A 13479-nucleotide genomic window follows, 5' to 3' on the forward strand; every position below is an offset into this window, starting at 1 on the left:
AGCTCAGTGAAATCTGGTGGAATCTTGTATTAAAGTAGTTCCTCTGGCATTTTTCAACCTGGACTCTATTTACCCAAACACAGATGGACTTAATAACAGTAATATTACAGTAATAAGTTTCCCATTAACAGCGACTGTGAAGCAGCACAATAGCAGGACCTCCTCTAAGTCCTAACCTGTGAGTGTCCTGTCAGAATCTCTTGCTGTACAAACCGTCCACTGAACGTGAGCACTGCTGTTGTACACTGCAGATGAACTTCCAGCTTCTTTCTGTCAGTTGGTAGAATAATTGTCTGATAACATTATGGAAAGGATCTTTTTTGTTGTTGTTGTTGTTTAACCAGAAACAGCAGTTATATCTCTGCGTTCAAAGCCACCACACTCCACTGACCAAAACAGTAATTTTACCTAATAACATCCTAACACTCAAACAACATAAAAACTCACCAACACCTTAGTTTATCTTTCCACTGATCCAACAACATCACTGACTCTGGTATGATCAGCCTCCCTCCTCTTGCACCTTGTTAGTGTTTTATTTTGTTTCTGTTGAGTGAATTGTTACAATGTCATGAAGTAAAATCAGTTTTGTCAATGGAGTCTGGTAGATTTGTACATATAAAAGGAGATCAATGGTGTCCAACACCAAAATCTTGCTTCTTATTATTTCAATAAAGTCTCAAAGAGTATATGAGGGAATAATAAAGTATTACATCATTTATACTTACCTGTTAATCATCACATGGTCCCTTTAAACCCTTTAGGTTGGGAACCACTGAAGATAACCAATCATAGTCCTGAACATCTGCTGTAAAATAAAGCATGAAAACAAAAACACACTCTGCTAGAAACTATTCAACTCTGTAACATCTCTGTATTTTATTGGTTTGGATTTCTGTACACAATAATTCTTTAAACTTTAAAGTGATCGCAGTAAATGGCCGTCCACCATGAGCTTGGTTCTTCTCGAGGTTTTTACCTGTTAAAAGGAAGTTCTTCCACCAAGTGTTTGCTGATGGTTGGACTTGTTGAGTCTCTGTAAATCATTTTAAAGATCTAGACCTGCTCTATTGTGTCGTCAGATCACTGTTTGTTTAGTGTTGTTCTGCTTCCATGTGGATGTTTTAACTGTGACTTATGTTGTGCAATACATCATTTATGTTTAATATCTTTAATAACAAAACAGAAATACATAATTTACAGTGAATACAGATGGTACATAATACATCATAATCATAGTATGTATGAAATAAATAACCTTATCTTGTCTTAGTCACCCGACTAGTGTGACAAAAATCTTATCACAAGACTGTGTCGTCTTTTTCCAGATCTTTTAGCCACATCTCATGGCTTTCATCAGTGGATAGAGACACATGGCATGTCCTTGAGATATTACAGACTACAGTTACTGATTTTTGACTGTTTCTACAGAGAAAATATTTAATTTAAAGATCAAAATTAAATTAAAAGAAATATTTTTGAAACATAAATATGAAAATTAAATGTGTGAAATGTTATATATAGTATGGTTCTTATTCACCTACAACATTTCTTATAACAACAACTCTATAATAATAATAATAATAATAATAATAATAATAATAATAATAGTGATTAATGCCTACAAGTGTATATGTGTGTGTGCGTGTGCATTTCCTTGGACTTGCTTCATGAATTGAGGCTGACAAGAGTTAAAAGAAATTGTTTCAGTTATTTTCCCTTTTATACACTTTGTTTTCATTTGAGCGAAGCCACAGCAACTCCCAGAAAAGGACTCGGCAATGTTTGCTTGTTCTCTCTGTGTGAGCAACTCTCCGCGTCAGGGGTGGACGTGATATTTCAAACAGCACATCAGTGCGTTTATGTATTGGGTGCCCGGAAATTTTTCCAAATAAACACAGCTTGATTCAACCTGGGTGGGCAGACTTATCAAGCGACTAATTCTATAAACAGATGAGGGAATAACCCGGCACCTCATTGGTTGTTGGGCAGAGGGGGGGACGTGAGGGAGTTTCAGCGCAATGAAATTTTAATTAATGTGGGTGGGCTGAGAACACCACCGACTGTTTATGATGGACAATTTATTTCCCAGTGCAAAGTCAACATAACACAGCAAACGTACAACAATTATTAACATTTTTTGGGGCCCTCATGAGGCTGGGGAGTCACTCAGTGGAGGAGAGGAGCTCCGGGAGCAGGCTCAACTTTCCCCGGGACACACTTCTCCGGCGTCATGACTCTCTACCACGGCCGTCTGTCGTCGCTCGGAGTGCCATCCTCGGCTCTGAGCCTCACCGGTCCCCCGCTCATCTATCTGTACGGAGGGGACAGCGGAGGGGTCGTACCGGCCGGCCTGAGCTTCGTGCCGGCTCGCCAGGAGCCTCCGCAGAAGCCGCCTTACAGCTACATCGCGCTCATCGCCATGGCCATCAAGAGCGCACCGGAGCAGCGCGCAACGCTCAGCGGCATCTACCAGTTCATCATGGACCGGTTCCCGTTTTATCACGACAACAAGCAGGGATGGCAGAACTCCATCCGCCACAACCTCTCCCTGAATGACTGCTTCATCAAGGTGCCCAGAGAAAAAGGCCGGCCGGGCAAAGGCAGCTACTGGACGCTGGACACCAAGTGCCTGGATATGTTTGAGAACGGCAACTACCGCCGGAGGAAGAGGAAGGCAAGGAGCCACCAGGAGGCTGTGGACTCCAAAGCCGCTGGACACAAGCGCACCAAGAGCCTGGGAGCAACCAAGGACCCTCAATCCTGTCTGAGACATCAGACTGGCTCGGGGACAGCGGAGGTGCCAACCAGGAGGGATGCGGAGAGGATGGAGACACAAGCAGAGACAAAATCTGTTCTTGTCGAGTTTAACCACGCGGAGCAGCCGCAAACCCCCCCGACACTGAGACTTAAAGTGTCCCCTAGCCAGGACACCCTTACGTCCACAGGGAGGAGGCTGGACGCCTCTCCGCCGGAGCCATGTCCCGCTCCGAGACACGCTCCGCTGTGGATGGACGGTCCGCATCTCCCAGGGGCGTCCCTCCACCTGGAGCCAGAGGAGAGGTCAGCGTTCAGCGGGAGAGAAAGAGAGAGAGGTCCACTGTGCGCCGTCAGCTGTGCAGGAAACACAAACTTGGCTGCAATTGCGCAGGACAGGCCGAAAGGAAACGTTCCGAGCCGGGATAAATTAAAAGGATTCAGCATCGAGAGTATCTTATCGAAAAGTGAAGACGAAATGCGCAGCAGCATCCTCGGATTGTCAACGGAGACAGAGGGCCAAAGTCCCGCGTTCAGTTCGTCTGTGGTCCTCCACGCTCGACCTCATCAGTTGTACCAGATGGGATTCCCCTTCTGCTCTTACATGTCACTCACCTACCCCGACAAAGTGCTGCATTTCAAATGAGTACAAGGACGAATTTTGGACTTTTAGTGAATTTTACGCACAGACGCGTAAAAAGCCTGTAATCAGCTTTGCATGATGAGTTCATATGAGACACCTTTCTGCTGTGCTCTTTCCAGGAAATCTGCCATCTTCATCATCTGCAGTTCAGACGGTGACAAAGTGCAGCAGAGTGGCTTTGAGATTCATTTTTTTTTTACGCATGCGCGATTGTCATTTTTACCAATGTTACCCAAACTCATCCAAGTGACTGAGAAATGCAATGTCTGATAGGAGAAGAGGCGAGAAAGTGAAAGAAAACTCTTGAACATGTTTGGAATTCAATGAAGAACCTTGAATGTCATGGCCCTGTAGCCTTCACAGTATCCTGAAGCGTCTGGAGATAGTGTAAAATATAAGAATACAGTTTACTACTTAATAATGTAATCGAATGCTTTTTACATTCCACTTTGCTCTGAATTTCACCTGCAAAAATAAAGTTTAGTTTGGTAATAAAATAACAGCATGATTTATTTTTTAAAAAGGTGCAGAAATAGAAAGATTGCAGGGCGGCGGATCATCTGATGTCATCTTATGACAGATAACTTGTTTGTTTCTGTATTATCAGTTCTGAAATGTGAAGCTTATGTTGACTGGGGATAGTCAGACATAACTGTGTGGAGGACTCAGCTGAGATTCATCAGATTTGATAAAAACAAACAAAGCAAAGATTATTTATCCAAAGTGGTTGGTTGGAGACAGAAATCAGGATGTTAAGATTATTGTTTCTGGCAGCAGTTGTGTCAATTTCAGGATAACAACGACGGAAACAAAGACAGATCATTTCAATATCAGCTGACATTCAATTAACAGTAATATACACTGTGACCACTTCTGAGGAGGTCACAGGATGATTTATGGACCAGAAAAGCAGGACGATCATTCTTCAGATGAGGTTTTACCTTTTTTGATTGAAAGTCTTCAAACATCACTGCTCCCTCCCTCAAACTGCATCTTTTTGTGTTGGAAAAGTCATCACTGCATTTAAATCCTGTTAGTCTTATACAACCAATTTAATATCAACAATAAACATCCATCCTTTTTCCATGACTGCTAATCCTTATCGCGGTCACGGCGGCTGGAGCCACTCCCAGCTGGCATTGGGTTAGAGGCGGTGGAAAATTTGCCACTTCTCAACGGTAAACATGGTGAATTAAACACAAACATCATATCTGAAGTGGGCTAAACAGATGAATATAAATGAGTTCACTGAGCGCGGATCATTTCGAGAGTGAGGTTGACAAGAACGACTTCATGCAAAAGTCAGTAAAGATCAACTTATTCAGAGGATGGAGTCTGCTCAGGTCGACCTCTGCAGCCTTTAAATGTTAAACTGCTCTTCCAAAGGTCAAGAATGAACCTTCACACTCAACATCAGTGAAGTCTGAAGAGGCCTGAGACCTCCTGGACGACACACTCTGGACCACAGGTCATAAAACTCTTAACATTTCAGGTTAAATGTCACATATATATATAAAAGCCTGCCAGCGTTAAAGGTCCTAAATGAGTATTTCTGAGCTCCATCTTGCCGTCGAATGACACCTGCATGAAATCAAAGAGCTCTGCTGACAGCATCATTACAAACAGAGAGAGCAGCCATGTCTAAATATAGGCCTGCAGCTTTAGACACACATTCGTCTGAAAACAGCTCGACTGTGCGAGGCCCGCCGCTCTGCAAATCAGGAATGTTTGTTGAAATAAATAAACTTCCCCACATTTGAGGAGAGGAACTCACAATCACAAGCATTTCCTGTGTATAGGATTCTTTTGGTCAGACGTGTAAATAAAACATGATGAAAACCTCGGAGGGGAAAGAAGGGAAGAGGGGGAGGAGGAGGAGGAGGAGGAGGAGGAGGAGAGGGGAAGAAAAGAAGTGAGAAGTATCGGTTTAACTCGACGCTCGGCTCGCTTTGTCTCTGCGGGATTCGGGGCGAGTTTTTGAACCTCTGTAATTGGCTCCACCGGCTCTTCATCCTCCAGTGATCTCCAAAGAAAAAAAGCAAAGTGAATTAATAAATGATATTTTATCTGACGGTCTGCGAGTGTTTGAACAGTAAAAGATCCTCATGAGAAAAGCAGCTCGGACAAAAAGGGAAATCCTCTGAGTTTTATTTGTTATCTGAGAAAACAAACCGAGCTGATGGGGGTTGCGGTCAGAGATCTTTAACATACATCAAGCATCAGAGCCAGCATGAACTCTCCAGCAGGGACACGGATCTGATTTTTGGCGCTTTGCTTCCAGGATAAGTCGAGACACGCTTGTAGATTGTGGATCATGCTGAGTTTATTGATCAGAAACGTCATAATCTAAGGCCTTTAAAGCTTCCTCTGATCCAAGTGACTTCTCCTTTAGCTGCTGTTTGTCCTAAACATATTCATCTTTCCTTCTTAAAACTGTTTTTAAATGTGTGTTGGATGATCATACTGGATTTGGATGGTCCGCCAACAGATATACAGTTTATAAAGTACTTGTAAAATCTCAACACCTTATTAGTCGAGTCTCAACAACTGGTTTCTGATGTTACACCACCGCGCTGAATGTTTGGTTATGTTCAAAAACAGCTTGGTTACGTACGCTCTTATCTGTTAGACATCTATAGACAAAGCTTAACAGCTGAAATGTTGCAAATACTCCGCAGGATAAACTCTCCGCAGACGGATTATCCAAATAAAATGTTACAGGAAGATTTGCTCTCGGTTTAAAGCGAGTTTAAATATTGTAGTTTGAAAGCTGGTGAGCAGTGAGAGTGAAGACGCCTCGAGCTGAGGTCGGTTAATGCTGCAAATGCCCCGATCAGAAATGTTCATTTCACGTCGCACATAAAGAGAGGCTCGCAAACGTTTAACCGTCTCTGAGTCTTCTGCTCGCACTATTTTTAATCTGTTTTTCCTTGTGAGTGATAATGAGTGTAAAGTCACGCAGCAGGCTGCTCAGACAGCTGTTCATGTTCAGCAGGGGTGTGAATGAAAGGGAAGTCAACTTTATTTATAAAGTGTTTTTTAGTCAAAGGTGCTGTTCAGTGCAAGAATTAGAAAGATAAAACAGGAAGTAACAATATAAAAGCAATAAAACGTGAAACTAACTAAGCTGGAAATAACAAAATATAAGAAGCAAGCAATAAAAAGACATTACAGGACAATGTGTTTTAGCGTTTAGACTCTTAGTCAGGGGTCACCTTTGGATTTAAGTCCAGATTTAGGGAGCACCAAAAGGCCTCACCGAGGTCAGAGGTCACCATAATTCACGGGTAGAAAGTTGGGCCAGTCCTTGTAATGCTTTATAGGTGATTAAAAGAGGTGTTAGGTACATATACAACATTATCTGAGGTGTCCATTCAGGAAAAATATGACGTACCTGCAGCAGGTCATGTGAATAACAGTCTATGACATGTAAATACAGCCAAGATACAGAGCAGCCTGAAGTGTTTTAATATTTTGTTTTGTGTATAATAATAGTATATAAGGGCGGCAGTAGCTCAGTCCATCGGGACTTGGCTTGGGAACCGGAGGGTGATTGGTTCAAGTCCAGCGTGGACCAAAAATATGGAAGGTGGACTGGTAGCTGGAGAGGTGCCAGCTCACCTCCTGGGCACTGCCGAGGTGCCCTTGAGCAAGGCCCCATCACTCCACCATCTCTCTCCAAAAATTGCATGTGTGTCTATCTGGGTTAAAATGCATGTAAAATAAAATAGAGTGTAAAAAGAATTTCCCTGTTCGTGGGATTAATAAAGTATATCTTCTTCTTCTAATCACTAAATCAGTGATTGGTACAATTTTCATTAAAAGAACACATCCATGCATTTATTGTTTTGCAAATAGAATTTTTAAGCGTTTTTCTAATAATGCATAAACACAATGAAGAACAACAACATGAATCACTCTTAAAGTCATTATTTGCAACTTATTATTATTATTATTATTATTATTATTTCAAAGGTCAAGCCTCTCTCCGGCCGCCGTGGTCAGACACTTTTCTTCTTCTTCTGTTGAATCCAAACCAACCATCACTTCCTGTTTGACAGAAGATTCTTCCCAGGAAAAAAACCTACCAGACTGTGTGTGTGTGTGTGTGTGTGTGTGTGTGTGTGTGTGTGTGTGTGTGTGTGTGTGTGTGCGTGTGCACATCAAAAGTAAGAGCTTTCATCGTGTTGAATCACCGCTGTGTTGTAGTAATCAGTCATGGGGAGCAGCAAAGTGGACGAGTATTTATATGAAAATGCTGCAGATTATTACTTCAAACTAAACGTCGTCTCCAACTGGCTGGAAGGAGAGAAGTCCAGAGAAAAGTACTCCAGCAACTGGTGTTAACAGAATCATGTCAACTATCGGCTGATATTTTTAGGTTTGACGAGAGGAGCAGAATATAATTTTTCAGTTTATTACCAACTAAACTCTGCTAAAACTTGAACGTTTAAGAAATGAAACCAGCTTTTTAAAAACATTTTGTGCTGATAGGGATGTTACTTTAGCCCAGACTGAAATAAACAACTAGTTCATGCTTGGATGATGAGGCGTGGGAGAGTATTCATTTGGTTGCAATCAACTTAATAACTGTTTGATGTATTGCCATGAAGTTCTGTGTAAATACAGCTCACTTAGATGATCTGCTAACTTTTCAAAGCTGACATTTGTGAGTTTGTCTCTACGACGGTTTGATGGACAAACAGGACGTTTGGTTCACTCTCGTATCTTTTTGACACTATAACGTCGTTCATTCAAGCCACAGCTGAACTTTGTGTTTCGTGCTAAATAAAGCGGTGAGTGATGAAAATTATTAACCTGGTAAACATTACACTGCATTAGCAAAGTAAACAGAGCTTCAGAAGAGCCGGCAGTATGCACGCGTGCTTATGAATCATGGGTTAGAAACAGGCGTGGCAGTGACACATCGACTGATTAATCAGTCAGTGTTGAACTCAGACTTTTGATCCAGGTTTTAGCATTTTTATGTTTTTATTTTGTGGGACTGATCATGATAAACAGTTTTGTAAAAGATAAAACACCGTTATTTTAATTATTTGATATGTGGTAAAAACTGGGATCATTTGATAATGAATGTGTTTTACAGATATATGTCTGGACTCACGACATGAGACTGAAACCTGGAGAATCCGGGACATACCAGGAAATCTGGTTAATGAATTCGAGGCTGTTTGGAAACCAGCATAAGCCATGCATGAAGTAATTTGGCCAGGCATTGGCTAATGAATCGAGCGTAAGCGCATTATTTAGACTTCTGGTTGATTAGCTGGTAATCTGAACCTGTTTATCTCACCTTTAACTTGTGACAGAGCTAAAAAATCTTTTATGTTTTGTGTTCGGTGGTTTTCAAAGGGAAGACGGTGTTCGTGTGTGTGGGAGCATTTTGACTTTAAATATCTTCATCATGGCTCTTTTTTTTTTTCAGACAGAGATGACAAGCCTCTGTAGTAACACAGAGAGAGAGAGAGAAATATAGCCGCAACTCTGGAAAGTGTCGTCGCCTCTGTTTCATGTGCAATCAAGTCCCTGCCCGGTGCTAAATCACACAGTTTAAAACTGGCTGGTTCAAAAGGGCTCCTAATCCAAGTGTTTATTATATTTTTTCACTCTCTACATAAACCGGCTACACTTGTCCAAATACACACTCAGCACCGGGGGGAGGGCGGGGCGATGATGAAGATTGATGGGTTTGGTTCGGGCCACATTAGCTGCTAATCAAGTTAGGTTTCCTGGCACAGAGATCTATACATCATTATGTGCCTCGAATGCCCTCCAGAACAGAACCGACGCTGTTTACAACCTGGATACAAACACATACACACAGAGAGGCGGCAGCACACGTGTGCACGTGGATATAAAGATGAACACCTGTAAAATCTTAAGTGTGAGATTCCCCGTTCATCATGGAGGCTTTTAATTTGTCACCAATCTGCATCGTGTAGGTAGTAGTTCTACATGGACTTCAGGAGGTCAGAGTTCTCCAGGTGGAAGAATGAATCAGTTAAAGGTCCAGTGTGAAACATTTTGGAGCCTTTTTATACTGTCCTCACAATAAGTGAGCTTACGGTTGATGTCCTTTGAAACCAACAGGGCGTGACTTTTCGTGTTGAAATGAAGGAACCGCCGATTTATTCTGTTAAAACTGAAACAATTAGAATAAACAGAGACAGCTGAGCAAGACACGAGTCAAAGGACAGGCGTGCTAAACATCAATTAACAAGAAACAGATACAGCAAACATGACACGTTTATTATAATGAAAATACTGAAGACAAAAAACAATTACGGACAAATTGTGTCCAAGGCAGCGACACGGAGAACAACTCGCTGTCTAAAGCTTTCTAAGATTTTGTTTTGGTCTTTTTAAAACATTTTCTCTCTTCTCTGTTCAGTTTTTGTTTCTTGAAAGTGGCGACTTGTTAGTTTGATTTATTTTGTTTAAGGCTCTGCCCCTTGCCTATGCTCTTTTATTAAAGGGGCATGAATTAAAGGTGGTCATATGACGTACTGATCCACTCATTTTTACCCACTGGATGATTATTTTGATTTGATTTGCTTTATTTCTGAATTATTTGTGTTTATTTGAAGGGTAGTTTGTGTGTTTTTTTTATTTCTTTTGTGAATTATTAGTTATCAATGAGCTTGCCACATATGTCTGTCACAGTTGACCATCATGGTGCATAGTGTAGTGTTGTGAGTGAGGCGTGCTGCCAGCTACTAACACACATCGGTGTCTTATCTGTGTATGTTAAATAAATGAACCTGTGTGACCGTTCAAGTCACATAGTTGAGCTAAACTTGCAGAGTTCATGGGGTTCGGTTCCCCCCAGGTACTTCACGCCTAGATGGCAATAAATCCTACACACTGCACCTTTAAACCTTTTGATGGGTCAGATCACTGCAGCTCTTCTGCTAAAGTAAAGGCCCAGTGAAATAACAAACAAGACAAGCACTTATTGTATTATATTATTCAAGTCATGTACTTTGGCTACAGTACTGGTCTACTTAGTTGACCCATAACAGAGAAAAGTAGCTCATAAATATCTAAAAACTCCAAGAGGAAGTCATAAAAAACAAATCACGGTAAGCAAATGTGATGCAACATAAAAATATGGGAACAACAAAAGGGAACGGCGTAAAATGGCGTAAAAGAGGCTGAAGACAAACCAAACAGGATGGAAGCCAGAGGAGAGACGAAGACTGGCGGACTGCCACCAGCTTATATCACAGACCGACAGGTGAGCCGACTCCTAACGAGGTCGAGCAACATGATTAATTAGACCGGCAGAAAAGAAGAAAACACATCTCTGCCACACAAAGACGGGGTTTCACTTCTTTCTTGTGAATTACTGCAGAGTTTTATCTCCTTGACTTTGGTTGAGATCAGCTGACAGTCGGTGCATCCGGTGCTGATGGGTCATAAAAAAAAGACATGACTTGGTTTTAAAGGGTCACAAGCCAAAAAGAGAAGTGAGAGGAATGTCAGTTTCGGTTCATTTGGCTTTCAATAAAACCAACACCCATTAAGTGGTAACTAAATGTTTAATTGAGAAAATCACAAAATGACATGAAATACAAGCGGCACCGTTGAGGCATAGATATTGATCAATAAATCAGACCATGCACAGGTAATTTAGCAAATTCCCTGCAGTTGTGGTCTTGATTGGTCTAGAAATAAAGTCCAGAGTCCTCTTTGTCTGAAGACTGAGACCTTTAAAAAGTGTTCTTCTCAAGGCTAAGACCAGTCTGAAGTACTGCAACATGCTACATGAACCAGCATTAAGACGAGGGGCTGGTGGGGAACACTGTGGACAAGTCACTAGTTCATCACAGCGCTAACACACAGAGAAAGACCACCATTCACACCACATTCCCTACGGCAAATTTAGAGTCGCTGATTAACCTGCATGTTTTTGGACTGTGGGAGGAAGCTCCCAGTCGGGGTTCAAACCAGGAACCTTCTTCTTGTTTTGAGGCGGCATTGCAACATCATACTTTCTGTACCTCTGTTTATATTTCAAACATACATCGTGTAACGCTGGTTACACTTCACATTAACTATTAACTTGACTTAACTTGACTCTGTCCATACTTCCATATTTATATTTATATTGATAATCATGTTTATACTGTTCATTCCAATTCCAATATTGCCATATTTATACTATGTCTTTTCTATTCTCAGATGTCTTTTAGCTTGTATATATTTTTATATCTATATTATTTTATATTTTTACATCTTCACTTATATTTTATATTTCATGTTTAGTGCTGTTTGCACCAGGATAAGACGTATGTCCTGTACATATAGCAGTATTGATAATAAAGTTGACTTTAATTTGATTTAAATGAGCTTCTTCTGTGTTACATGAATACTTTGATGTCCATCTCAACCTTAGGACAACTGAACACTGACCAACATCACGCCAGGGTTGCACTTCAAGTATAAATACTCACTTATATCACAGGAAAGGTGTACTGTAAAATATAATTCCTCTTCTAACTGAAGGAACAGAGCACAAATACTTATTATTAATTAAAGTATATTAATTATCTCACTAAAATCTATAAAATAAATCTAGTCTTACAAAACTTTACTCAGCTGTACATAGGCCACATGTTATGATGATATACTGCAACTTGAATTTTAAAATGCAGCGAATAAGGGTGATGTGTACAGTTCATGTGTCACATTAAAGCCTAATGCTAACGTATTTAAACCCCCATTGACTTATATTCCTTTTGTAGTTATGAGGCCAGTGAGTTTTTATATGTTTACAGCCAGCTTTGGGTTTTTTTTTGGTGACTTCCAGCCGAGATCATGAATGATTAAAAAAAGAAATAAACCATCAGAGTATTTAGAGTACGTTCACCCTTCTCCGTCATTCATAACAGCTGCTTGGTTTGGTTGCAACTGTGGTTATTTTTTCCACCTGTTGGATATTCAACCCAAACAACGAGATTACCTCGGAATATTTAATACACAAATACATCGTAGCGGTGCAACCCACAGAAACAAATATTTATTTTACATATGACATGAGTGTGTTGCAGTCAAAGCAGCAAAAGAGCTGAAATCCTAAAGACAAAACATTTAGACTCCCGCGGATGATGGCGTCATGCTCGGCTTTTCTGACCAGACGGCTGGCCGGTGAAACACTGCTCTCATCAAAACTTTTCAACATCTCTGCAGATTTGCTTTCACGAACTGTAAATAAATACCCACGGTCTCAGGAGGCTTGTGTGTATATGTATGTGTGTGTGTATACGAACACTGGCAGGAGGACTTGTACACAGCAGCAGGATTACCACCCCCAGACTGGGACCACCCTGACTTTAACACTTAATCCAGGAGGAAGTGGAGCTGCATCACAGGCTTCACTTCAGGGCCACTGCCACACACACACACACACACACACACACACAAATGTCTAAAGCAATTGTGTTGCAATAGAGTTTGTGTACTCACTTACACACGTATGCAAACACACACACACATCTAATTTGAGCACTTAAACTCAAACAAAACAGTTTAAGATTAATACTGCACAGCTGCTCTCCTACAAGTTCAACATGTTTGCCGAGCGTGTTATTGTCAGCGTGACTGTCAATGCATCACGGTTATGTTTGTATGTACTGAGGGTTGTTAGCTTGTCAGCGTGTCTACTGTAAAATCTATTGTGTGTGTGTTTTATGTGTGTGTGTGTGTGCTCTCAGCTGAGTCACTGCCTCAAAATACAGGAGTGATGTCACTTATCGGTGGTGAACCCTGGCTGGGGCAGCTCCAGGTACTCCGGCTTCCTCCGACATGCAGGTTAACTGTGTGTGTGTGAGTGTGAATGGTTGGTTGTCTCTTTGTGTCAGGCCCGTGATGAACTGGGGACTTGTCCCGGGTTTACACCGCCTCTCTCGGGATTGACTCCAGCTCCCTGCGACCGTGATAAGGAGAAGCGGTTACAGAAAATGGATGGATAACAAAGAAAGTATCCCTTCACAGAAGGGGCATTGAACGAGATATAATCAAAATGTACAGAGCAATATGAAATATATGAAATACAG

The 13479-nt window shown here is 41.3% G+C and overlaps 1 protein-coding gene across 1 annotated transcript; it reads left to right on the forward strand.

Moving 5' to 3' along the window:
• Positions 1–1639: 1639 nt before the first annotated feature.
• Positions 1640–3897, forward strand: foxl1 (forkhead box L1). The gene has a single exon (XM_010743594.3). It carries the CDS (start codon positions 2234–2236, stop codon positions 3401–3403), a length of 1170 nt encoding a protein of 389 aa, XP_010741896.3. The 5' UTR covers positions 1640–2233; the 3' UTR covers positions 3404–3897.
• Positions 3898–13479: the final 9582 nt, after the last annotated feature.

The sequence above is a fragment of the Larimichthys crocea genome, chromosome XXI, assembly GCF_000972845.2.
Source record: "Larimichthys crocea isolate SSNF chromosome XXI, L_crocea_2.0, whole genome shotgun sequence".
Taxonomy (NCBI): Eukaryota; Metazoa; Chordata; class Actinopteri; family Sciaenidae; genus Larimichthys; species Larimichthys crocea.

What these genes read in the sequence shown, in the direction of transcription:
- foxl1 (XM_010743594.3), top strand. Translation starts at nt 2,234, where the DNA reads ATGACTCTCTACCACGGCCGTCTGTCGTCGCTCGGAGTGCCATCCTCG.